The sequence below is a fragment of the Bombus bifarius genome, unplaced genomic scaffold (genome assembly GCF_011952205.1).
Source record: "Bombus bifarius isolate JDL3187 unplaced genomic scaffold, Bbif_JDL3187 scf7180000009200, whole genome shotgun sequence".
Taxonomy (NCBI): domain Eukaryota; kingdom Metazoa; phylum Arthropoda; class Insecta; order Hymenoptera; family Apidae; genus Bombus; species Bombus bifarius.
This window is the reverse complement of record NW_022884965.1, coordinates 1,080,874-1,105,408: the sequence shown is the minus strand read 5'-3', so window position 1 is coordinate 1,105,408 and position 24,535 is coordinate 1,080,874. Positions and strand designations below refer to the sequence as shown.

The 24,535-nt window shown below is 43.6% G+C and overlaps 1 protein-coding gene across 3 annotated transcripts in view; it reads left to right on the top strand.

Moving 5' to 3' along the window:
• LOC117214413 (pumilio homolog 2-like) overlaps nt 1-22,815 on the top strand; it is a 63,929-nt gene extending 41,114 nt beyond the window's left edge. For 2 of the 3 annotated variants that reach the window (XM_033460510.1, XM_033460511.1), the window contains 9 exons: nt 14,881-15,264; nt 15,599-15,839; nt 16,308-16,472; nt 16,758-16,877; nt 16,958-17,252; nt 17,344-17,584; nt 17,756-18,146; nt 18,227-18,395; nt 18,535-22,815. In XM_033460510.1, the coding sequence (XP_033316401.1) occupies nt 14,881-15,264; nt 15,599-15,839; nt 16,308-16,472; nt 16,758-16,877; nt 16,958-17,252; nt 17,344-17,584; nt 17,756-18,146; nt 18,227-18,395; nt 18,535-18,850 (2,322 nt within the window). In that variant the 3' untranslated portion in view covers nt 18,851-22,815. The remainder of the gene's footprint in view (nt 1-14,880; nt 15,265-15,598; nt 15,840-16,307; nt 16,473-16,757; nt 16,878-16,957; nt 17,253-17,343; nt 17,585-17,755; nt 18,147-18,226; nt 18,396-18,534) is intronic. The other variant, XM_033460512.1, reaches the window with a different exon arrangement.
• Nucleotides 22,816-24,535: the final 1,720 nt, after the last annotated feature.

Genomic DNA, 24,535 nt, shown 5'->3' with positions numbered 1-24,535 from the left:
GTGAAGCGTCGTGCAAACAGCGTGAGCGCGCACCGAGGGGAAAAATGGGACTTTTATCCGAGAATTTTAAAGTGAAAACGCGACGATGAACTCTCGCCAAGTACCCGCCCCGCGCTAATTAACATTATTTCCTTTTCGTTGCGGCTTTCGCGGATCGAGGGAGTGCCGTCGTTGTTTTTATTGCGAGAAAAACGGATTAAAATGTGTAACATCTCTTTTGCGGATTGTTAAACTAACTTTTCGAAAAGAGCGAGCCATGTGCAGACCATAGCGATGCCAGTCTTTTATCCTCTCTCGTGTCTGGCATTCAGAATAAATCTAATCCTTTTCCCTTCTTCCTTCTTCGTTCGCTTCTTTTTTAAATAAATTGGAGGCGCAGAGTCTACGCGCAGATGCCAGGAATATTTCATTTGTGCGTCCCGTGCTCGTCCGAGTTCCGCCGGCTTTTATTCTCTCGGAGAAGCGCTCCGTCTTCGGTGTCGGTCGCGATAACAGCCGCTCGCTGTTCACTCTGGCCTGATTCTGGAATTCCTGTAGGATAGAAAACGGCTGCGATGCGTCTTCCTCATTCGGAGCGAGATATACACGAGTTTCCGTTCGCAGCCTCGGGCTTACGTCGCATTCCTCTCGATGATCGCCCTTCTTACGGTTCGATGCGCACCGATCACATATTTCACTCCGTTTCCGTCCGCGAAATTATAACACTACCATCGATCGTCCTTCGATATTCATCCAATAAACGACGCGCAAATTGTCGTCGACGATCTTACATCGCTACGTATATACATCATTTCAGGTCGCGTGTAAATAAATACCGGTTATCAAATAGATTGATATAAATAACGATTAATTAGACGATAAAGGTGGCAGTTTTCTGGTAGGATGTCGTTTAGGGACGCGATAATTCACGTTCCGGTTGAACCGCGTCACTTCCTCCCATCTCACGGCGAATCTACCTTACGTATATACGTCTCACACGAAGGGAATGTAATAATTACCAGGGCAGGTCTTATTACCACGGAGGTCTCGCGTTACCGCTGAGCAAGCGGCCACGATGAGATAGCGCTCCTCTGCCTTCGTGCTCTCACGTTGGCTGACTTCTTGTTGGTCGAACCAACCAGAGAGATATGTATACCGTGTTACCACGGTGGCTAGTTAGTCACTTAGCGGATAGTTCCCTGTGGGATCAGCCTTGTCCTCGAGATTGTTGTAGCTTTCAACGATATCAACCGTCTTATCATACGTACAGAATATTATTGGATAAATCATGGAGAGGTGTAACCTGGAGATCGGTAGGCCGATCTTTCATGCGGTTTTTCCTTGTCGATCGATTTTTATTGATTTTCGTTCGGATTTTTCACCGGAGTTCATCTCTGCACGCGCGTAAAGATAGAAACGAGAATACGACGTATAGTAGGTTTGGTATCGTCGACGTCGACACCGGCGTCGTGTAATCGAATATCGTAGCTCGGACAATTTTTAGCAAACGACTGCGGTTGAAATTTAATTCGAGATTACGCGGAATCGCGAGTCTCGAAACGTGAACGACGTTCTCGACGCGGGAAACGGATGAAATAATAGGATTCTTGTTGAATCGCATGTCGTTTGACGTAATCAGAGTATCGCGCTTTAAGCTTAATGTCTTTATCGTCCATATAATGGACGAACGTTTCTACTATTATCAGGTTTTTCAAGCGCTGACTATCTCGGGTATTATCTTACTGAATTTTTCTAATTAGTTCAAGCAGTCCGGCAAATGTAACCCGCGTGCGAGCGTGTACGAACCGAGGAACGATCTGCTGGCAAATACGCGAACGTTTGATTAATAACAGCCGCGTTTAGTTTCCTAACGAGCTCCTTCGACCCCGAGGAACGGACTTCAGGCTGATGGTTCGCGGGACTCGATTATTCTTATCGCGACGAATTTCCGCTGCTAGCTTTTTTATTCCGGAAACTGCCACTTCCGCTCCCTCGACTCTGTTTTGCTTTCCCTTCTTTTTCTCTCGCGCGCTACGTTCAGAAGAAAACGATGCATAGACGTGTTGTGGTTAATATGTTTTACGGTGGCACGATTAATAATCGTTGCAGGTCGCGCAAGAGCTGCCGTTCCCCCTCAACGCCTGAATACAAAACGGTGTCTCATCCTCTTTCCTTCTGTTCTATGGCAAAGCATTCGATACAATAATTCTGCGAAGACTGGTGAGAATGACGTTGATCGCGATATAGAAAAGTTATCGATTCGTGCGATTCGTAGGCGTTCAGCAAAGACTATCGTCGAAGGAATCGATGACGTTGGCAATTACCATCAAGGTTCTGCTCGTCCGCACGATGCAGCGCGACAGTCGCCAGTGATTTCGATGCGACGCGAATTGCTGGCTGCACGTGAAATTCGATCGTTTTTTCTCCTGATCTGGCAGCGTGACACGACGCCACGCGTTGTTGAGCGAGCTCGTCTCTTCTTCGACGAGTTCACACGATGATAGGTATTACGATGATGCCGATGAAGCCGGTTTCGTTTATTATACCAGGCTCCAACGAGGAATTTATTATTCGCGATTGTACAAGCTCGCGTCCCACCCGCCGTCCTCCTTTCTGTTTCGTTCACGGATCACGTATTTTCACGTGTTTTATTTAGTTCGCCATTGTTGCGGGCACGCGCGCGCGACGTTTTTCACAGTCCATCATCAACCGCCATCACAGTCAGCGGCGACTTCGATCTTTTATTCTGCTTCGTTTTCAAACCACCGCAGATTTCTTTCCTACCGAGCTATTAACGGCCGACAGAAGAATTCCATTTGAAACTTGTTCGATGGAAGTTTAACCGAGGTGTCCGAAAGCAGTAGCGAGGGAAGAAAAGGGAAGAGGAGAAAGCCAATCGGAGAAAGGGAGATAGAGAGACACGGTTTGCCTTGAGAGCGAGGTAATAAGCCGGAAGGTTCTTTCGTAAAAGGAAACAAAATTAAATTCTATCTTGTGGATGGTATATTGACTCGAACACGCTAGGAATATTGATGAGATTTTTAGGAGAACCACCTCGCCTTCAATTGCGTAATCTGTCGAGTACCGGATTGGTAAATAAACCGACGAATTGCAGCCTACGTGCTTTCACGAGAGCTACGATCGCCGGTTGGTCGACCGATTAAGTTTCGCCGTTTATTTTTATTTCCACGATCCCCCACCGTTATGAAAATAATTTTCGCGGCTTTGGTCGCGTAGATACGACCAAGACGAGGAGAACAAGATCCGTCGAAGGAGGCGAAAAGAGTCAACTTAACGGTCAAGCAACGTTTACGACCGCGGAAGTACCGTTGTTTCGCAGCGGAGCTATTCGTTGGAACGATATCCCTGCAATTTTCTTGCCGCTTCCTTTGCCCCTTCGTTTCTATTTACACTGATTACAGCCTCTTTTCCACGAACCACGTTATCAGCCCCGATTTTTTATACTTTGTGCCTACCTATACTCGAATTATCAGCGTCTACCTACGACTTTAACGCTACAAGAGCAAAATGAACGAAAAGAACTCGTCGAAAATGTATCACAGAAGTAGATGTGACTCTCTCCTCTTGGTCGGTCTTGTCCTCGAAAACGGTTCGGATACTACGTAGCGACATAGAACACGAAAGAATGGCTTTGACCTCGATGGTGCGCGCGGGGCGTAATGAAATCTAACAGCCTCTCTTCAAGCAAAGTTCGTCGCGACTCTCAAAGGAAGTTGCAAACTAGCGGCAATTCCCAGTGAGATGACAGATACGAGCTTCTCTCGCATCGGCGACAGGTCTAAGGCGAACGCGTAAACTCGTCTAAACGTATGTAAACGTCACGTAAAGCCATGTTTCCATCGATCGATGGACCTTTCCTTGTCTGACAACGCGACACACACACGAGTCGCGTCAGCCTTTGGAAATACGTCGGAGGATGGTGTACCGAGCAGTTCGCCTCTTCGATACGGATACCACCAGCCGTTTATCTTTCTTTCTCTCGCAGAATGCGATACTGCCGGGCAAACCTAAGGCACATAGTTGGAAGAGACGTGTATGTTTGAAAAACAATGGTTCGTGTACAGCCAGACGATCCTAAGACACTGTGTTAGGCCCGCTTTCTACATGTACACGCGATGCACATCGCGCTCGCGCTTTCATACCGCTTTGGTATACGTGTACATCTTTGTGTAGGCGCTCGAGTCTGTGTACGCCTCTCTGTATATACGAAGAAGTGCAATCAGGGCTTACAAAGGTTGTAGCATTTCATAAAGGTCACATCTACAACCCCTCTCTCCCTGGGGGGTATTAAAATCAACCCCATGCTTGCAGCATACGCCTCGACGAGGACCCGTTTCTCTTCCTCTATCTTTCTTCCTCTCATCCTCTTGATATTCGCGCCGATATCTTTGCGTATTAACGGTTCTTCCGTGTATTTATCGTCGTTTATTTATTTTTTCCTCGACAGTGCGCGCTCTCGACAGTTTCCCGTACGCCTACTCTCGTTCCCTCCACTTCTCTTCCTCGTTCCCTCTTTTTCTATGTCCTCGATGTACTCTTACGATTACAAATTCATCGATTCCCGTTCAGCCGTGTTAACGAGCACCCCCTGGTTTGTCGTGTTCGATTGATGTCTCCCAACTGCAGTCTCGTCGATGAGATCGCGAGATCCCATCGATGACAAATGCTGGGAACATAACAGCAGGAAAAATCGAACACAGTCGGAAAAAAACACGACGATTAGAAGATTCATAGATAGAACTGTACACGCGTTGATAACATTTCCGATGCGTTGACTACGTAAGAAAATTCATCGCTCCTCGAAATCGAGCATCGACAAATATTGATACATCGATGTTGCGTATCGGTTTCTATTTGAATTCTTCGAAGCAAAACGCATATCGTCTGTAGGCTTTTTCAATCCATTCACCGTTCGTTCGCCGTTCACATATTTGCTTCGTTTATCCGATCATCGATGGCCATTATTTGATAAATCCGATATCGCGAGGCGTGAACCGACTTTGTGACCTTCCCTGCTGGAAAAGTCGAGCAACGTAAGTTGCGTGTATATGTACACGTGGGCGTGAGTGAGGCTCTTATACACGTGCAATCGTATACACACGACAATGTGTTCACCGCGCAACACGCGCGTGAGCAAAGCAGAAGGTCGAACAAAAGTGGACGGGCACAATTGCGGCACGACAAAGAGGCGAAGCGAAGACAAATATTCTGTCTGGTGCACGATAACGGTCTAATAAAATCGGCGGCGCCACTGAGAGAAGACCTTCCTCGCTCGTCTTACGTTGCTGCACGACGCCTACGCCGATTTCTCTCCCCTTAATAAAACTAATTGGCTCACCTCGCTCTTTTCTCCGCCCAGTTTCCTTCGCCAAACGTCTCAATGAACTGAAACGTCCCGCAGTCCACGGAACAAATTTGCCTCAAAACGAATTTGCGGAGGAAATCGTCGAGAGGAGCGGCGGATGAGTTCTTCGCTAATCAGCCGAATTGGCCGATGAACGAAGACGCGTTGGACGATCGACTTAGCCGAGACGCTAGGAAGGTTTAGCTAACTAACCGTGAAATATTTTCGACACTTGTACGTTTTCGATGGCGCGTCGATACTTCAATCCGTTTCGATTTTCTAAATCCACTTTCCGCCTCTAACCAGTGCTCGCTTCGCGTCAGAGGGCACTCCAGCTGGTGAAGTGGACGATCGGGATCAGAAATCCTAAACCACTGGTGACAATGGCTTTTGTACCAATAGCATCGAGTGTACTCCAACTCTTTTTTTACATTTCCAAAGTTTCAACATCGGAGAAAACTTTACGGGTTCTGCCGGCTTGATTAAAGTAGATGCTACATCGACGGCATTACCAGGAAGTTATATTAGATATTTTCGTTTTAGATTTGCCGTGTATTTACATTTAAAGTTTTACTCTGTTATTTATTCAAATGAGTAAGAAATATTTAGAAGTAGTACAGCGCGTGTTCATGTAACGGTGTTCAAATTGCACAGCAAATAATTCGGGATATCACGTAGTAGAAATTAGTCTCGTCTTGATGACCAGGTATTCGGCACGGTTTCCATCAACGACACGCTTTCTTGTACGCTTCCACGGTGGACTTCCTTTAATTCCTCCCAGAGTTTCCCATTCTTCGTTCTAGCGACAAAATCCAACTCGGTCTCGGACTTTCGAATTTCTTCGCCGATCGATTTTTCTCTTCGAGAACAATTACACGGCATCGGTTTCGCCGGATACTTCCCGCCGACACGCTTTCACGAGCGATCTTTCATGGATGCGGTTTTGTCAAAACGTAGATCCAACGAAATTCTAAGTTTCAATGACACTTAGACGAAATTCGTGCGATGTCTTCGAAACACGCTTTCGATTTCCTTCTTCGTCGTCGTGATTTTACTTTCGTGGTAAAAACGTAGAGGAAAGTCAAGCCACGCTTTCGCGAGTATTATATTATGATACCACGTATATAAAGATTCAGTCCATTTCGAAGAAGTATTATCAGGCACGAACCAATTTGTCATCCTTAATTTCGGCTACTATTCTTCTCGTGACACGTGAATCTCAGGCTCGTATGGTGGAAGACGAAGGACGAAAGGTTCGTTCGTGATAGGGAGAAAAAAATGATGTTTCTTGTAGGCCTCTTTTTACGTATACGATAGAGTCGCGTGTCGGAGGTCGATCCAGGTCTCCACGTGACGCATAACGGGTGTCGCGTGAAAAAAAAAATGCCAAGAGGAAGGTGGGGCTGGTTAACGGCCCATTAGACTGCGGCAGGATAACCGGGCCGCACCCTTAAAGGCCATCCAATAATAAAATCCGCGTCATTTGGCTAAAAGCTACCGCGAAGGGGTATCTGGTATCAAGGTGTGGTTCCAACCCTTATCACGCGAGTTCTCCTCCATCGAGTTTACCTTTGTGTCTTCTCTCTCTCTCTCTTTCTCTCTCTATCTATCTATCTATTTCTCCCTCGTTTCCTTCCTGTATCCGCCTCCGCTCAGTGTCTTTTTTCTTTGTTTTTAACTTTTTCACTCGTCTCTCCCTATGGGATCGGCCGTCACCGAGAACAGGACGCGTGTCCCAACGAGAGAGTTTATTTTAATTGAATTTTGCAACTAGGCTAGCGCCTATAACGGGAAACGCGCTGCGTGCGAGACCAGACCACGAATAGACGCTCACAATAGGCATTGTCTTCAAGTCCCGATGTGGATGTCTACGGACTACCTCGATAATTGTGAATCCGTTCCACATTCATTTTTCGAACAGTGGATAGTCCCACGAAATCACGGGACTGATGTATGTTTCATGAATGAACCGCCTTAAACCGAGACTCGCCACCAGTTCCAGCTAACGGTATAACAGAGATTGTCCGCGACGCGTCTGCTTGAAAAGTTAAGTTTGTTTGTCTCATCCTGACTACAGGTTTCGTCACCGGCGTCGTTCAACCTGTTCGACGTCGCATATTTTCTATGTGTCTGTACGTCGAGACGAGCGACGCGATACCGGACGAATTTACAGGTGGCATCCGCGAAATTCTTTTTCTTCCCGTTTTCCTCGTGACACAAAGACATGTGTCGTGACAGGAGCAGAGAGGCTCTCCCTGGATGACGTTGACGAGATACGCGACGCGAAAACAACGAATCATTCGGTGGCTGGTTGGAGAACGGTACAAAGTCAGGAGGGTATCGTGCGTTGAGCAAGCTTGGGTCAATTCGATCGATTCCCGGTGTCTGGGGAACCGGTTTCTGCCGATGGAACATTAACACCAGCGGTTCTCCGCAACCGGCACACACACACATACACACACATACACGTGTATACATATACGCAGAGAGCGTTGCCGGCTCGATCGCGTGATTTATACCGGGAACTGCGGAAAGAACGGACCCTGCACACGCTTAGAAAGTTGGCATCGCTCTGAGCGACGCGTTATCTGGAGCGAGCGGTAGCCATCGTGAAACAACGTTTTACACTGTGCTTTTCTTTCGCGTTTTCCTAACACTGGTTGAACAAGCTCAACGATAGATAAGGGTATTTAAAACTTTCCCCATATCCTGTCTGGCCTACTTAAACCTGCAAAACGATTCTTCTACGCGTTATCAACGAAATTTGTCGTTTCAGGCGTTTCTAGAATGCTCCTCGATCGCACTTCCTTTGAATCGAGCTGTATCGCAGCCGAACACGCGAACGTTTCTACCCGATTAATTAGTCATTCCACTGCTTTAATCGTAACACGTCTGCACGCGATTTCACGTCGCGGAACGAACGCAGCCGCGTTACGGTCAATGGAAACCGGACTGGAATACTGGCCAAGTTCATGACTCGGTCAAATCTGCCTGCGAAATACCAGCTTCACCAAACTATGCTGCGCAATTTCGGCCTTGTACACATCGAAATACCGTGCCGCTGAACGCAGCGGTAATTTCATGAAACGATCGACGTCTCTGGAAATTGTCGTTGCAATCGGACACTTCGACCCTTGACCTCTTTTCGTTGAAATGAATCCATCGGGGAATGCGATCTTCGCCATCGTCGACGTCGCCGTTATCGTCGTCGTCGTCGTCGTCGTCGTCGTCGTTGTCGATCTCGTCGTCGTTCTCGTCGTCGTTGTCACGAATCCTGCTCGTCTCTACCGGCTGGCGTATAGGCGGGGTCCGAGACGGTCGCCTCCGGGAACGAATAATTTCTTCGGCTCTCTGCATTCACAGGGTCCTCGTTGTTTTTGTATCGTCTTAATTGTTGCGTCCCCGATTGTTCCTGATGGCTATCGAACCAGTTCTTGAATCGCGTCCATGTAGAAGTAGACCGGAATTCTGTTGTTCGAACGCCGGAATATTTTTCTGTTTAAAAGAATTATCATTATCTATCTAACCGTGATCGTGACTCGTGCTTGGGAGGAACGATCGATCCGAGAGGAAATTCGTGATAAAAGTACGTTCGGTTTAATTAACATCGATGTCGGGGAACGAGCGGAGAAACACGAGATTTGCCAGGCTTTTTGGTAATTAATAGCACGTGATACAATTGTAACGATAATCGGAGAACGGGTTACGACGTCGATGGGGGATTTAGATTGGAAAATTACCTACGCGAACGTTTTCGATATAGAGCCAAGTGGGAATATGTCGTTGTGCAGCCACGTCGAAGACACCCTGTATATTCCGTACACGCAGTCAGGTGAGTTAACGGTGCTCCGAAGCGGTTAAGTAACGGGCTTCTCCGCTATTTGTCGTTGTACTTTTATTTCACGCAAACAGCCCGTGTTTCACAAATATCCTGCTTCTGCTCTGCCCCGCCAGTTTTCGATTCATCGATACGCGTCCTGCTTTTCATGCCACATTTCCCATCTGTCGTTCTGCCAATCCGAACGACTCTTTTATCGCCGGAGAAATGAATCGTCGATTCGCGATCATCAATCCACGATCATCGAGATCATTCCCTTGGCCAAAAGTTCTAATTTTAAAAGTCAAGCTTCCCTCGTTGCGCATCGCTATTGTTCCCCGCGGAAAGCGAATGCGCACACTCTGGTTGCTTATATCATAGATAGTTTTCGCGGGGCTCGTAAAACGCTCGTTCAAGGTTGATATTCAGATTGGCGGCAATCAAAGCGAGCTAATGGCGTTGCCTCGGCCGCGAAATGTTAATAAATTTCCCTGGCGAAATTCGTCTTTGCCAAAGCGGTTTACGTGCACGCGGCACGCCGCGCTGCTATCCAAGCGGAATAGCGACTTTGCTCGGTTAGAATCAATAATACGCGCTCGCCTAGGAGATATGGTAATGTGCAGGCCGAAATCTAGATTCAGTTCAATTCAACCTGGTGGAAAGTTTTACCGGCTAGTTCCATCGTTCATTACCACTCGCAGATGCACGAACATTACGGTCTCTGACGTTCGCGCGCGCTTGTAATCGAAAAGTTTCAATAGCTGCGCGCCATCCTCTTCGGTGGTCTGTCTTACACAGGTGAAAGATTAGTTAAGGAATTAAAGAAACACGAAACTTTCTATTTTTTGTCGCCGAAGTCGTCGGTAGTACGAAGTTGAGAGAAGAGAATGGAACGCGTGATACAACATCGACGATCAGGCATCAGAATACGTAATTATCGAGGTACGCGTGACATTACAAGGCCAATGGAGCATACCTTGTCTACCAATACTTACTTGCAACCCATTTTCGAGTTAGCTGCCTGACGTCAACATCGATCGTGCACTGAAAAGCACATTTCGGCCAAACAGATGCGGTCTTTCAAGATTTGGGTCTCGATTGTGCAAACCTTTCCCGATGAAATTTATAAATTTAGATAATATTTTTCATACTCCTCCGCGGTATTTTCTCAAGATAACGAGTAATCGCTATTCCGATTGTAATAAAAATCATCTTTAAATCAACGTATACGCCGTATCAAGTAATTGGTTGCTATGTATATTGAACTTTTGATAAAGATAAGAATCTATCGACACGTTTGGAGGGACCGATCGACTTGATCGTGGTGGTGTGTTCTCGATTCGCGCACATCAGGTTAGGAATAATCGTATCAAAACGCGTTGCGGTCGATCGGCAAACCGTAACGCGTTGAGAATTGAATGTTTGTAACGTTAGTGTCAGCGAAACTAAAATGCGTTATCGAAACACCACCGGTACGATATCCACGCCGTTATCAAAGTTTCTCGCGATTGTCACAATGCATGAACGATAAAACGCTGCTGGCGGATGCATGCTCCGATTCGAGACCTTTTCATGCCCGTATTACATCGATCTTTCTCCAACAGAGTTTACGCGCGTAACACACGAAGGGAACACAACACGCTACGTATTAACGACAAAAGTTATCGGCGTTGCGCGTCCAAACGATTTCTCTTCCTCTCTTCGAGAGTGTCGTTGCTGGCACGTCCTGCCACGTCGAAAGTGCGATGTCGCTGATTGTTGGACTATGAAAGCGACAGAGACGGATAAAAAGAAAGACGATGAGAAACATCGTCTCCTCCCTTCTACTTTATCCGCAACGACGTCGCAACACCATTGGGCCATCGGCTGCCGTAAACTTGGTGCTAGTTTTGCTTGGCTGATTTTCTACGTTCGGCGTTCGGCCGAGCGAAAATCGTCGAGTTGAAAATTTCGACAGCGCGGCATGACGGTCAAAACGATCGATCGTTTCGAACGTGGTTCACTCGCGCCGCAAGAAAGGCAGTTCGTGTGGTAAATGTTAAAGTTACCATTCGAAGCACGCCGTTTTGAAAGTCAAACGAGCACGCTCGAAAGTTCGTTGAACTCCGTTCGTTGAAACCCGTTTTCACGACCGCGTTGCGAGGGATTTAGTAACGAATATCTCTCGCTTAATGCTTCTTATATCACTGATTACGCCGGCTGTGGACCGCTTCTACCGTTGGTAATCGAAGTTCGGGCTTTTCGCCAATTCTACCGTTCCTCGCTGGACGTGTAATTCTCTGGCACTGGAGACCGAGCTCCTCTTGTCAAAGCTCGTCTTTTTAACGCTTACCGATCCAATGAAATTTAATAAGAAACGAATCGTCTCGTTTGGAAGGCGATCGAGCTCTATGAAGGCGTGTTAAAATACCTGTTCCACAAAGAGAATTGATCGCATTCTCGCGAACCTCACCAGGCTTAATTTATGCCATTTAACTTCCTCAATCGAATAGTAGTACGAGCTCGAACGAGCGTGCGCCAGCTATATTCGATTAGCAAGCACGAGTAGAATGATCGTTGCGCACAAACTGTGCGGTCGTGTACGCATCGTGATCGCGGTCGTATAAGCGGAAAACTCGAATGCCACCAACCATTAAGGACGGATAATGCCCGAAGGGTTTTCGAAAAATCTGGCAACGATTGTCACGGTCGACTCGTGCCAGATATTCTCTCTTCAACGTGTGTGGATACTCGAGCGCGTAGAGAGCAGGAATCAATAGGCCTGGTATTGTAGCGCGGATTTGTAAGCCGCCGGCGGAAACCTTACGTATTCAACAGTGAGTCACACTTCCAGGAACGTATAGCAGCCCTCTTCTCTCACCTACGACAATGTTCTCGGGCATTGTTTTCCACCCTTGCCAAAATCAAACGGTTCCCCCGGTTCTGTGTCGAGCTTCAACCCCATTTTTTTTTTCACCCCTTTTCAAACGCAATCACCGTGATTTCCATTTAGGCGTTCGTTTTCACCTCATCCCGTTCGAGGGCACTAATGACTTCTGCGGTAATGGCTCCTGCTGCAACTTCCATTGAAAACTGTGCCGTGAATTGAGTAGCCCCTCGACCGTTCTTTTCTACGCTTTCCTATGGTAAGCCATCGACGTGTCAACCGTCAGCTGGTGACACCACAACTCGAATCCTGTCCGCTTCCTCTTCGTATCTGCTTTGTCAGTATCGGTATAAGATATTGCAATCTTTCTTTCACATGCCTGCTGGAAGATTGAAAATTACAGCGTGTTAAGTAATTGAAACTTAATCGCTGAATGAGATTGAAAGATAGAGCAGGATAGTAGGGTGTGGAGTGCCGTTGTATATCGTTGGTGCCACACGGGTCAGGCCAGCGATAAGATAGTATACAGCGTTATTAAACATTTCGTAGACGCAATAAATATTAAGAGCCTGATCTGGCGCCTATCGTTTAGCCGGTTTAGCGAATTACACTGTGCTGCTCTTCCTCGAATAGATTCGTAACAAGAGATGTATCTGGAGATAAAATAAACAAGTCAGTCAGTTTTATGGCCCTTAGTTACTTCGAATGGCTACACTGTACCATATCGAGAAGTGGGTTAACGTTGATTGCAACTAGGCCCTGCAAATTTTCAAATTCTGCATATCAAAAGGATTGTCTGCATTGCGTATCATCGATGTAAGCGAAACCCCTTCTAGTCTCATAGATTTGCGAAAAGACGTTACGTTAGAACGATCTGTAGCGGCACATGAACGTAGAAAAGTCAACGGAAAATTCGAATCTGGAGAGACTCATATTATTGTGCCAATGTTGTTTTGGTTTACAAGGGCAGAGCAAACGAACTCGGGACAGATTGTTACAGCCGTTATTTGTAACCTTCAACCGGAGTTACATAAGAACTGTAACTTTGAACTTTTTGTAATAAGTCTGTCGATATAAATGTGTTTATTAGCAGGTTGCCTAGGACAGTCGAATTTTTATCCTTTGTGTGATCGGTGTAATAGTATCGGGCGCGAGCGACGATTACTACCGGTATACGTTATTTTTGTACGTGTGCTTACACTAAATTTTAGTATAACATTATTAAATATACCTCATATCCTAATAATAGCACCTCAGATCTTTAAAATCGCTTTACTTAGATAAATTTGCCTCGGTATCTCGAGTTTCGTTGGGTCGTTGTATAAGCAGACTTTCCGAATTTGTTAAACCTTGAGCAACAAGAAAAGCAACCTGTACACCAGATTGGGAAAGAAGAGGGGTCCGCAAGGTTCGCGCATGGAACAATCACCGAACGTAACCGTGGCCTTGGTTGAAGCTCGAGCCGCTTCCGGAAGAGGTTAATACCCGAAACGCATCGCTGACTCGGAGGGCTAGAGCGTGTCGTGAATGGTTCAAGTTTCTACGCTCTCGCGGAGCAACAACCTACTCGGAACAATGCCTATTTATTTAGACACAGATCGTTGTGTTCGTTAAGGGACCTAGAGGGATTATTTTTATGGTCAAAGTTAATGACGGCACGGGAAAAATGTCGTAGGTGGTCCTCTTCCATAACGAGTAAAGCGTAATTGCTGGGGAAGAAGCCAATGCATTCTTCCCGGCTAAATGAAACGTTGACGCCAAAGACTATTCGTTCGTAATAGCGTCTGTAATTTGTATTGCAATCCTAGCAATTAACGTTGACGTAACGGCCGACGCTATTCGATCGAACCTCGCGTCACTGTTTCGTTCTTAGTCTATTTAGAATCAATATATTGGAACTTTTCTACGTGAAATTGGTTTGCCAAAATTAACCAATTCTATTCTCTAGTCGCCGAGGCAACGTGATACGAATATTCGAGATATCGACAGAAAGATATGGATTGAATCAAACGCGATTCTTTGGTACGAGCGTTCCGTCCACGGTCAAACTGTACCGCGTTTGTCGGTCAATTAGAGAGTCCAGAACGAGTACCGGTAACATAGAGGCGAGCGCTTGTCGGTGAACGTCCGCAGGGGGTCGTCGACCCAAGCCAACCAGGCCTTAGCTGTCTACAACTTTAACGTTGCTTTTACACCGATATCTGTGAACGTGGACAATCCCGCCTCCTGGCTTCTCCTCTCTCATGTTTCGACCTTGGTTCGAAACTTTAAACCTGGCCCGGCTCGATTCTCACCCGGTAACAGAGTGTCGCCATCGAGCCTCGAAGCACCGATTACGTTACCACCGTGGAGATTTACACGACTAACAATTCAATCGGCCGCTTCTCCGACTCTTGGACGCTTTAATCTCTGTCCAACGCGATTGGAGTTTTGCCCAGAGTTCCTCGGTAAACGCTCGCTACGTATTGTCGAATAAATTAAGACGGTGAGGAGAAGCTGACGTCATTTGTAATGCTTCGTGGACCTGCCACGTATTACCGAAAATTCGCAATCGCCTGTCGCTACCAACTGCTCCTGCTATTTGACGTTTTTGCAACTAAATTCCTGTACATGATGGTAGCTGGCTGTTTTCCCATTTCATTAATAATTGAGCATATTAAGTTGTACGGTATCTCGTAAAAGGTAATAATACGAAGGGACGTGAAATTACAGAGGATTACAACGAGTATCTCGCGCCGTGAACCTACGTGTATCTTTAACAGAGTCCGGTAGAGTTATTACCGACGACCACACGTAACCGCGGAAGAAACGAGTAAAATTGTGCTTAACGAATACGATTTCCTTCTGTTGCAGCAACTATTCCGAAGTCAGCCGCAAGGAGCCACTCCACAGCAGTTGCAACTCCTGCAGCAGCAGCAACAACAGCAGCAGCAGCAGTACCTAGCCGCCTCGCAAGCTCAACAACAACAACAGCAACAACAACAGCAGAACTTTCCCACGGCACCGTATACCGTAATCAGCGGTCAAGAACCATATGTCGGAGCATTGATAGCCGGTGCACCACCTCCAGTGGTGCCGCAGTATTATGGAGTAGCGCCGTGGGTTTATCCAGCCGGATTGCTACCGCAGGCACCTCCTCAAGCTGCCGCTCCGCCGCCTCCTAGGAGACCATTGACACCATCTTCGGCTGCGGCGGCAGCTGCCGTTCAAGACACTGCAAATAATTTGGCTCAAACTGTAAGCAAGTTAATTAGCTAGCCCGCTTTCCAATGGGACATTCGGATCGGACGCATGTGTTTAGAAATAAATCCTATTGTCGCGACGCAATTTCAGCTATTGCCGATATGTGTTTCGCTGCGTGCAAAGTCTCTCCCGTCGCTCGCCTGTTGAACGTTTCTCGATTAAATTTGGCCGTGGGGATTAAATATAAACTTCGAGCAACAATTTGCCAGCTCATTAACGTTCCTACGTTTCTGTGTCAAACAGAGCTGCTACTTGCTTCTAGTATACGGCGTTCTCAAATTAATATTACGTTTGATATACAGTTGATTTTATATCGATGTATTGACAGGTTCAAGGCCAATATCAGGTGATACCGGCGTACTACGATCAGAATGGATCCATCGTGATGGGTGGGGTGCGTGGATTAAGCTCCGCGGCAACCCCTATGAGATTAGTCAGCCCAGCGCCCGTTTTGGTAAACAGAGCTCCGTCACAACCACCACCAGGACCACCGGCTCCACCACCACCGAGTCTATATTCCCAGCCAACTCCTACGTCCCATAGTAACGCAACACCGGGAGAATGTTTGGGTAAGAAGCGTTGTAGTCATAGAGATTGTAATTAAATATCCGGACTGCTCATCAGCATTGTAGATATGTGTTACTTTTTTTCCGACATATTGATTCTGTTCTACGTGGTATACATATATATATAAATCTATATACATATTATGTATAGCCTATACATATGCATGACTCACGATTAAATATATCAGTGAATTTTTGAGAAACAGTTATGCGTATAAATATACATATGTATTTATATATATATATTAACGTCGAATAACTTCTTTGTTACTTGTACATACGTGTATACACGCCACGTATTAACCTGGTGACTAAAAATGTCTAGTACGAATTCGTTGTCGATACCGGAAGCGTGCGTGTGTATGTGTTGGAACGGTGTACCGCTAGGCTTATAGACGGTATAAGGTCGGTAAGGTACGGCAAATTAATTGATAACTAAGAGCGTGTGTGGGTTGCGGGCTTTTGGTGCAGGTCTGGCGGCGTGCAGTGCAGCAGCAGTGGTTGCACAGGCTCAAGCAGTTGCGGTACAGCAGGCACAACAGCAAGGATCGGGACTAGCCGCAGGTTTAGCGGCACTAGGATATGGCGGCTCCCCTCTGGGAGCACTAGGCTCGCCCGCTCAGCTTCAGAGTACAGGTACACATTCCTAGCCAACGAACAACACACTCTTTCGAAACGGATGTTTCAGTTTCAGGCGTCGGCGGTGTCCTCGATTTTTCTCTTTTGTACATAACGACCGCATATGTTTGCATGCTTTGCAAGAGCCTTATCGTTTGTCTTTACACACTTGTCATTTTGAACGTATTCTCCTAGTGACGTCTTTGTATACCTTAAAACAATCATACATCGACAATCGTGAGCTTGTCCCTTAGTGAAATTCGGCTTTTAGAAAATCTCGCATCTCTTCTTATCTGTTCTCAGGTCTAGGTCTTGGAGCTTCTTCGACCGCCCGGAGAGATTCGTTCGATAGAAATACATCTGCTTTCAGCCCTAGCTTGGAGTACAGCCGTGCAAAATGGCCTCAGAGTTACGGAGCCCTAGGTACTGATCCGCTGCTCTGTGTGTTGTATAATTCGGAGGGTTAAGTACGTTCGTCTACAGTTGCACGATCTTATTTGCAGGCACAGTAACTGCATCGCCAAGCCCATTAGGATTATCCTTAACACCGCCGCCAACTTTGGGAGGGTCTTTAGGTGGACTCGTCGGTGGAGCAAGTCGGGTATCTGCTGCCCCTGGCGCTGAAGCCAAGTTCCGTGCTAGCGCAGTTCCAGCTTTAACAGCCAACGGGGTTTTCGGCTCTAGTAGCTCTCTTTTCCCGAACTTGGTGGGCAAACCTGGCCGCAGTGGCACGACCAGCATCGGGGACAAAAATGCTGGTGGACGATCACGTTTGTTAGAAGACTTTAGGAATAACCGGTACGTGCTTCCCCAGTTATCACTCGAGGACACGAGTGTCTCATTATCTCGTAACACAGCTTATGTTACAAGCAATTCTCATGTACTTCAGATTCCCGAGTCTTCAGCTACGTGATTTGGCCAATCACATAGTTGAATTCAGTCAAGATCAGCATGGTTCCCGTTTTATTCAGCAGAAATTAGAACGTGCTTCGGCTAGCGAAAAGCAGCTTGTATTCCAAGAGATCCTTACTTCTGCTTATTCATTGATGACCGATGTTTTCGGGAATTATGTTATTCAGAAGTTCTTTGAGTTCGGTACGCCGGAACAAAAATCCACCCTTGCCCAGAAGGTAATTACGACGTTCATTTTTATTTACGTATGTAGGAAGTAGATTAAATGATGAATACCTTTGCGTGTCAACTGATACTTATTGATCGAAAATAATTGTAGCTGAACGATTAAAGTAGATGCATAAAGTCTTTTAGATCTTTACTAGCGTTCAATTAATCGTTGATGTTAGGTTCGAGGACACGTACTGCCTTTGGCACTGCAAATGTACGGTTGTAGAGTGATTCAGAAAGCTCTCGAATCGATCGGACCAGAACAGCAACAAGAGATTGTCCGTGAACTGGACGGGCACGTTTTGAAATGCGTTAAAGATCAAAATGGAAATCACGTTGTGCAAAAATGCATCGAGTGCGTTGAACCACGAGCACTGCAGTTTGTAATCGGAGCATTCGCTGGTCAAGTGTATTCCTTGAGTACTCATCCCTACGGTTGCAGAGTAATTCAACGTATTCTCGAGCACTGCACTCCTGAACAAACTCAGGGCATTCTTCAAGAGTTACACGCTGCAACTGACCAACTTATTCAAGATCAATATGGAAATTATGTGATCCAACATGTGCTTGGTAAATGTCGTTGCTTAAAAATATATTTATAACTTTCTTTTCCTACCAGAGTAATTCATTCGTACGTGTTTGTTTTATAGAACATGGAAAGCCGGAAGACAAGGCACAGTTAATCAGCAGTGTTAGGGGTAAAGTACTTACTCTCTCTCAACATAAATTTGCGAGCAACGTCGTTGAAAAGTGTGTGACCCATGCTACAAGACAAGAGCGTGCTGTACTCATTGAGGAAGTATGCGGATTTAACGACAAGTAGGTTTCGCAACATATAAAACTTCGATATTTATCAACGAGAATTATTTCCACCAATATTCCTTTTGTTGCAACTTGTTGCTAAAATTCGTTTGTACTTGCCATTAACTGCTTACTTTTTATACTTGTTACGAAACAGCGCATTGAACGTCATGATGAAGGATCAGTATGCCAACTACGTGGTTCAGAAAATGATCGATGTAGCAGAACCAGCACAACGTAAAGTACTGATGCACAAGATCCGCCCACATTTAGGTAGCTTGCGCAAGTACACCTATGGCAAGCACATCATTGTCAAGCTGGAGAAATTCTTCATGAAAACTGCATCTGCAATGGGGGTAGCAACACCAGCTGGTGCTACGAGTGGTGGAGGTGATCTTGGTCCTATTGGACCGCCTGCTTCTGCTGCTGGTGCAGTATCTACACCAGCTCAGCAGCCAACGCAGGTTTTATAAGCGTACGGTTTCGGAAAGTAACAACTTGAGGATCTTCGTACGTTCAAAAAAATACGTACTAAGATCTACGTAATATTTATGCAACGTATCTATCGTCATTAAACATATAATGGACGAGGAAAAAAAAAAGAATGCATTTCAATGTGCCGCTTGTCACGTTGTCCCTTCTTGAAACTATAAAGCTGAAAGAAGAGAATACGCGCGTATTCACTTAAGACGAAAAAAAAGTACTACCGAGATAATTTTTCTTATTTTTGCAAAACCATAAAGAACGAGAGACGCTAACAATTTGTACAGATCAACAAGAATGGACAACGCGAAATTACGGTACGAGGAAAACGAATTTTTAGGTCAAATATGTGTCAGGAAAAATCAACTTCTAAAATAACGTTAGTACAGTGCATTTTTTCTATTAGTAATCAAACGTGCTGCCGAGTAATATATCAATAGCGATTTACATTGAAATGTCGCGAAAGTTGCATTAATAACGTTCGAGAGCCGAGTTTCCTCACAATAGCTGGATAAGCTTCAAGCAACTATATAAAAGAAACTAGTGCTGAGATGGCTGATTGTATTTTAAACACCACTCGTTTTCAATGAGTTTTAGAACAGTTTTAACGGCATGATAGTTCCAACAATTTATGACATACTTCCCCTCATTTTGGGTAAAATTGTTAAGCTCTTTAAACTCAGCACTCTTTTGAAAGAGCGTAGGCCCTGTCCTCTGGCAAACATTTAGACACCTATGAGAAAAGCATAAAACAATGGAAGAACAAGAGGAGAAGTTAGTTGAGTCATACGGCTCATCGTGATTAAAACTCGGTAATAACAACAAAAATTTTGAAGAAGAGAAAATTGTGTTTAGACAGCTAGGATAGATCTTAGAGCTGCATGCATTTATATCGAGCTGTAATGAGGGTGCGATGGCCGTTAACACCATGCACGAAATGTTTTGATCGCAAGTGTACCGTACTATCTTCGCACGCTGAAAATAGTGTTTGTGCGGTATACGTCCGATCATTGAATCGATATCGATTCAGATTCGATAGAGGTTAGGAGCTACAGATATGTTGATTAAATCTAGCATAGCGTTTGACATGGGAATGGAGCTGAGTACCCCATACCTGACCGCTGATCTGCCCCCTTGATTGCTTCAAATTGTTCGTAAAAGAAAGAAAAAAAAAAGAAAGACAAGAGAAGCAAAGAGAAATCGATTTTATTACTCGTTTAACGTTTATAAGAATTTGGAAGATGAATCAGTATATTATGTATATGTGTGTACATCTCTCGAAGACAGAACTTAACAGGAGATGAAAAGAATGAAACTAAAAGACAGAAACAAAACAATGAGGAGAGACATCAAGTCGTTAGCACGGTTCTCCTTTGTTCATTTTTACGTTTGTCGCTCTGAAGCGCGAAGCATTTTTTTTTCTACTCTCTTACATCCTTTTTGCATCCCTTTCCTTCCGATCCTTGCCCCTCCGCCCTGTTTCTCCTTTCTCCTATTCCCGAGATCCCCAAATTTTGTAAATTGTGATATAAATAAATAACAAATGTGTATAGGTACGACGTGACAACCTTATCGTGAGGAACCGTAAATTCAATGAATATTTTATTTTTCATGGGAATTCTCTCCTTTTTAACGCACTTTGTGAATATCGTGTATTATAATAATTACTAATTATATTAAATTTAAATATGATTTACGTTCTAATGCTGCTGACCCTCGATCAATATACGTTAATATTTCCCTTTCTCCTACCGTTTTAAAAATGGTTTCAACCACCCCATCGATCTCCCCATCGATCTCCCCCTCTATACACGTACAGGCACATACATTTATACATACTTTTCAATTGTAAAATATGAAGATTTTTGACGAAGGAAACACTCTAGAGAAAGGAAATCACTTATGTTCGAATTCATCCAAAAATCCCACCCCTTCTGACCCACATCCCCGATAACTCCCTTCCATTTTTAAATAATCGCAGCCATCGCGATTATCGCGGTGATTTTTGAACGTAACCGAGATCCATTGTACATTGTATAAATGATAACGCGTTCTTTAAAAGAAGAAAAACGTCAGGAAATTAATATTCCCAATGCGTGTGTATCTATATCTTTTCGCGCCATTCTTTCCCTACGCCTTTACAACACGTTCACACATTAGTTCAACATATTATACACACCAAGCATTTCAATTGTATTATATATACTGATCACACAAGACGGTTGGAAAGAGCACCTCTCAGCTGTTTTCAATAATATCGTACTTGTTCCTTTTAATCGAACTTTCGCATTGTAAAAGGACACGCATAACTATATTTCTCGTATCTTTTTTCTTCTCTGTCTCGCCTCGTCCGCTTTAACGATTAGCTTCGTACATCGTGCATGCATCACGTATTTTTGCATCACTTTCTGTATTCCTAAGATTTTGTACATTCGATGAAGCAGTTCATCGATCAAAATCATCAATTTCATAGCGTTCTTTTCCGAAGGATTTTCTTTTGTACAATTCACCTATATACTTAGTTCATTTCGGCGACTTTCACGCATACTTCGTTGCGTAGGATTTTTATATTTGTTAAAGACGTATTCCTAGAGGAATAAAAATTCAGATCGGAATTGGAGATTTATTATTCCATTTTTAAGATAAAATTGGAATAACTTGTAGCTCGTTCTTAAGAGGTTTTCTGAGAAATTCGAAGAACAGAACAGCGTTTCGAAGCAGAACGTTTCATCTAAATCACTTCACGAGTATGTATGTATATAATTATTCTTCATCGAGAGATTCTCGACGGTTGTACAAAAAGAAAATCTTGCTAAGTTTTTAAATTCGACGTTCGTGTGCGCCGCACATTTGCCACACCTATTTGTATACATTCGAAAAAGGAAGTTCGTTGCGTGTTGCATTCTCACAGCCGATAGGTAGTTGTAATAAGATCGAGTTGTATCTCAACTGTGTACAATGTATAATATTTTGTTAACTTAGATGTTAAACGTGTAGAATTCTAAAAAGAAACAAAAAATAGAGGAACAAGAAAATAAAGATAGAAGGAACCAGCGCAAACAACTCGAGGTCCGTTAGGGTTTTGTACAAAAAAGATGTGAAAAATAAAAGGGAAACGGAAAGAAAAGGAAAGAGCCAAAAAGAAAGAAGAGGAAGAAAATAGCCGCTTTCTTTGTAACATATTGTAAATAACGATTTATTAACGAAATTGACAAATTCTTAGGTAAACCCTTTCTCTCTTTCTCTTTCGTCTTTGCTGAAGGATTGCTGTCAAAAAGTAATAATGGCGCGACAGGTTCAAAAGTAGGGAGGAAAAGTTTGGAAATGTTTAGGAGGGGAAGTGCGTAAGACTCAGTACTTATCGGGTTTTAAACGACCGTTCGTTCTTTCTCGTTTGCTTCCCTCCAATCTGCCCACGGATTCTCTGAGTAATTCGATCGATTGGTACTGGTACTCGTGGAGAATGGATGATAACGTACGCGAGCTACCGTTCCCCACACCTGAATTCGATCTTTTCGGAAATCGCTGAGAGGAGGCTGCTCGTTTTAGAGCCGCGAATAGCAAAGAAAAAAAATGTCAAGGACATAGAAAAACAAAAAGAGAAATTAAAGATGAAAAACAGTGTCACATGTACGATATAACGAAACGGAAAAACTCAACATATACAGGACAGAGACATTCCAACCGCCACTTTTCATCCTCAGCCGACAGGATACTTTGCCGTTTTTAAAACGCGAGTTACATAAATATGCGACGTCAATATGTTGTATTAATATTTAATAAGGAATGACGATAGTTCCTTCGTCCGTGTAAATCGCGCGCATCATCTGTAAATTAAACGTCGGAATTCAACATCTCATTTGTAATAGAACCATCACGATAATCACCCTGTCGAGTTAGGAAAAAAAAAAACGCAAAAAATGAATACCGAAAAGTCACTCAACAGAAGCGAAAATCGAACGCAAAATCTCATGTCTTATCAGCTAAGGTTATTCATTATTATTATACTTTTATTATTATTATAATTATATTATTAATATTCTTATTATGATTCTTATCATTATTATTATTATGATTCTTCTTCTTATTATTATTATTATTGCTATAATTACCAATATTGTTTGATTAACGACCTTCCCTCTACGGATTATTATTGTTATTACTAATAATTGCTTTATACACACTTTTATATATATATATACATACATACATACATGTATATATATATATATATACATATATATATATGTATATGTATATGTATATATATATATGTATATATATGCGTATATACATATATGTGTGTGTACATATATATATATATATATATATATATACATATATATATATATATATATGAAAACACGAGTATGACAAACTCACGTATATAACGCTTTATAAATATGATACATAAAATAGTACGAACACATTTTTTTATGCTCCGGCTTTTTCATTTTGTCCTTTTGAAGCAAGAGTAAAAAGAAAAGATACAAATCTTTACTTTAATTAAAAGATAAAAAACGAAAAAAAAACAGTTTAGTGCAAATGTTTAGCGATAGGTTGACAACCTTATTGCTGTCGTGTTATATATATGTATACATCTCTAAGCTTCTGAGGAATGGAAAAGAAATTCATCAATAACTTTTGATTATAAATAGTGTAAATTTTTTATATAGCGCGAGAAGGACGAAATAATTATTGGTTGCGCGACTTCTACGATGTGCTCGTGCACCATGTATAAAACAAAACGTAAAGAGCGGGAAAAAGATGGAAAAATCGGAATTATACGTTCATGATACGCATAACATTACACACGACGATTTCTCGATTTTTTTTTTTTTTTTTTTTTTTTTGTAACTTTGAACTTTGTATTCTTTCACCGTTCGTTCTTTTCCTGCATTACGGATTGTGCGATCTCAGATCCGTCTGCGAAATTTGTCTAGTTATAGCGAATCGTACATCCTATTCCTTAAGAGCGTGTACTCTTTGTAAAATATGTAAAAGTGCGATACACATTATTTAGTATTTCTGTACACACAGTTTGGTATGTCTTTTTGTAAATTTCTGTGCGATTATACGATTCGTCACCGAGTAATGAAAAATTTTGTTAATAAAGGATCCGAATCGCGGGATTTGTAACGCAAACAGTATCGGACTTATTCTTGCCTTTAACGAAGAAAAGAGCAAAATAAAACCAGGGGAAAGACGACCGACCGGCTCGTTCGTCTCTTCCAATTTATAGAAGGCGTGTAAACATCCCAATCTAGCAATTCAATTGGACAAAAACCATTGAAATTTGCCGCAGCACAATTCGTATTCATGAAGTTTCGCGCACGCCGATCACATTATCAAAGGAGCATCTTCGTGTCGTAATATCTCTGTATATGTAACGGATCACATGGAACAGTATTTGATAAACGAATATTTTTTACTGTCTCGTCTAAATTTCAGTTAAATGCCCCACTCTAAATTCTTGTAACTGTAAATGTTCACCAAGAGGGGCACGACGAGCATTTATCGATTAAACGAAATTTATGCGAAAGATAAATTGACTACTGTTTTATATAACAACATTTATCTGCAAACGATCAACACGATGTTCGATTCGGCATATACAGAGATATCGTGCAAGTAATATGACAGCGTTCCCACGTTGCGTTACGTATATCCCTTTG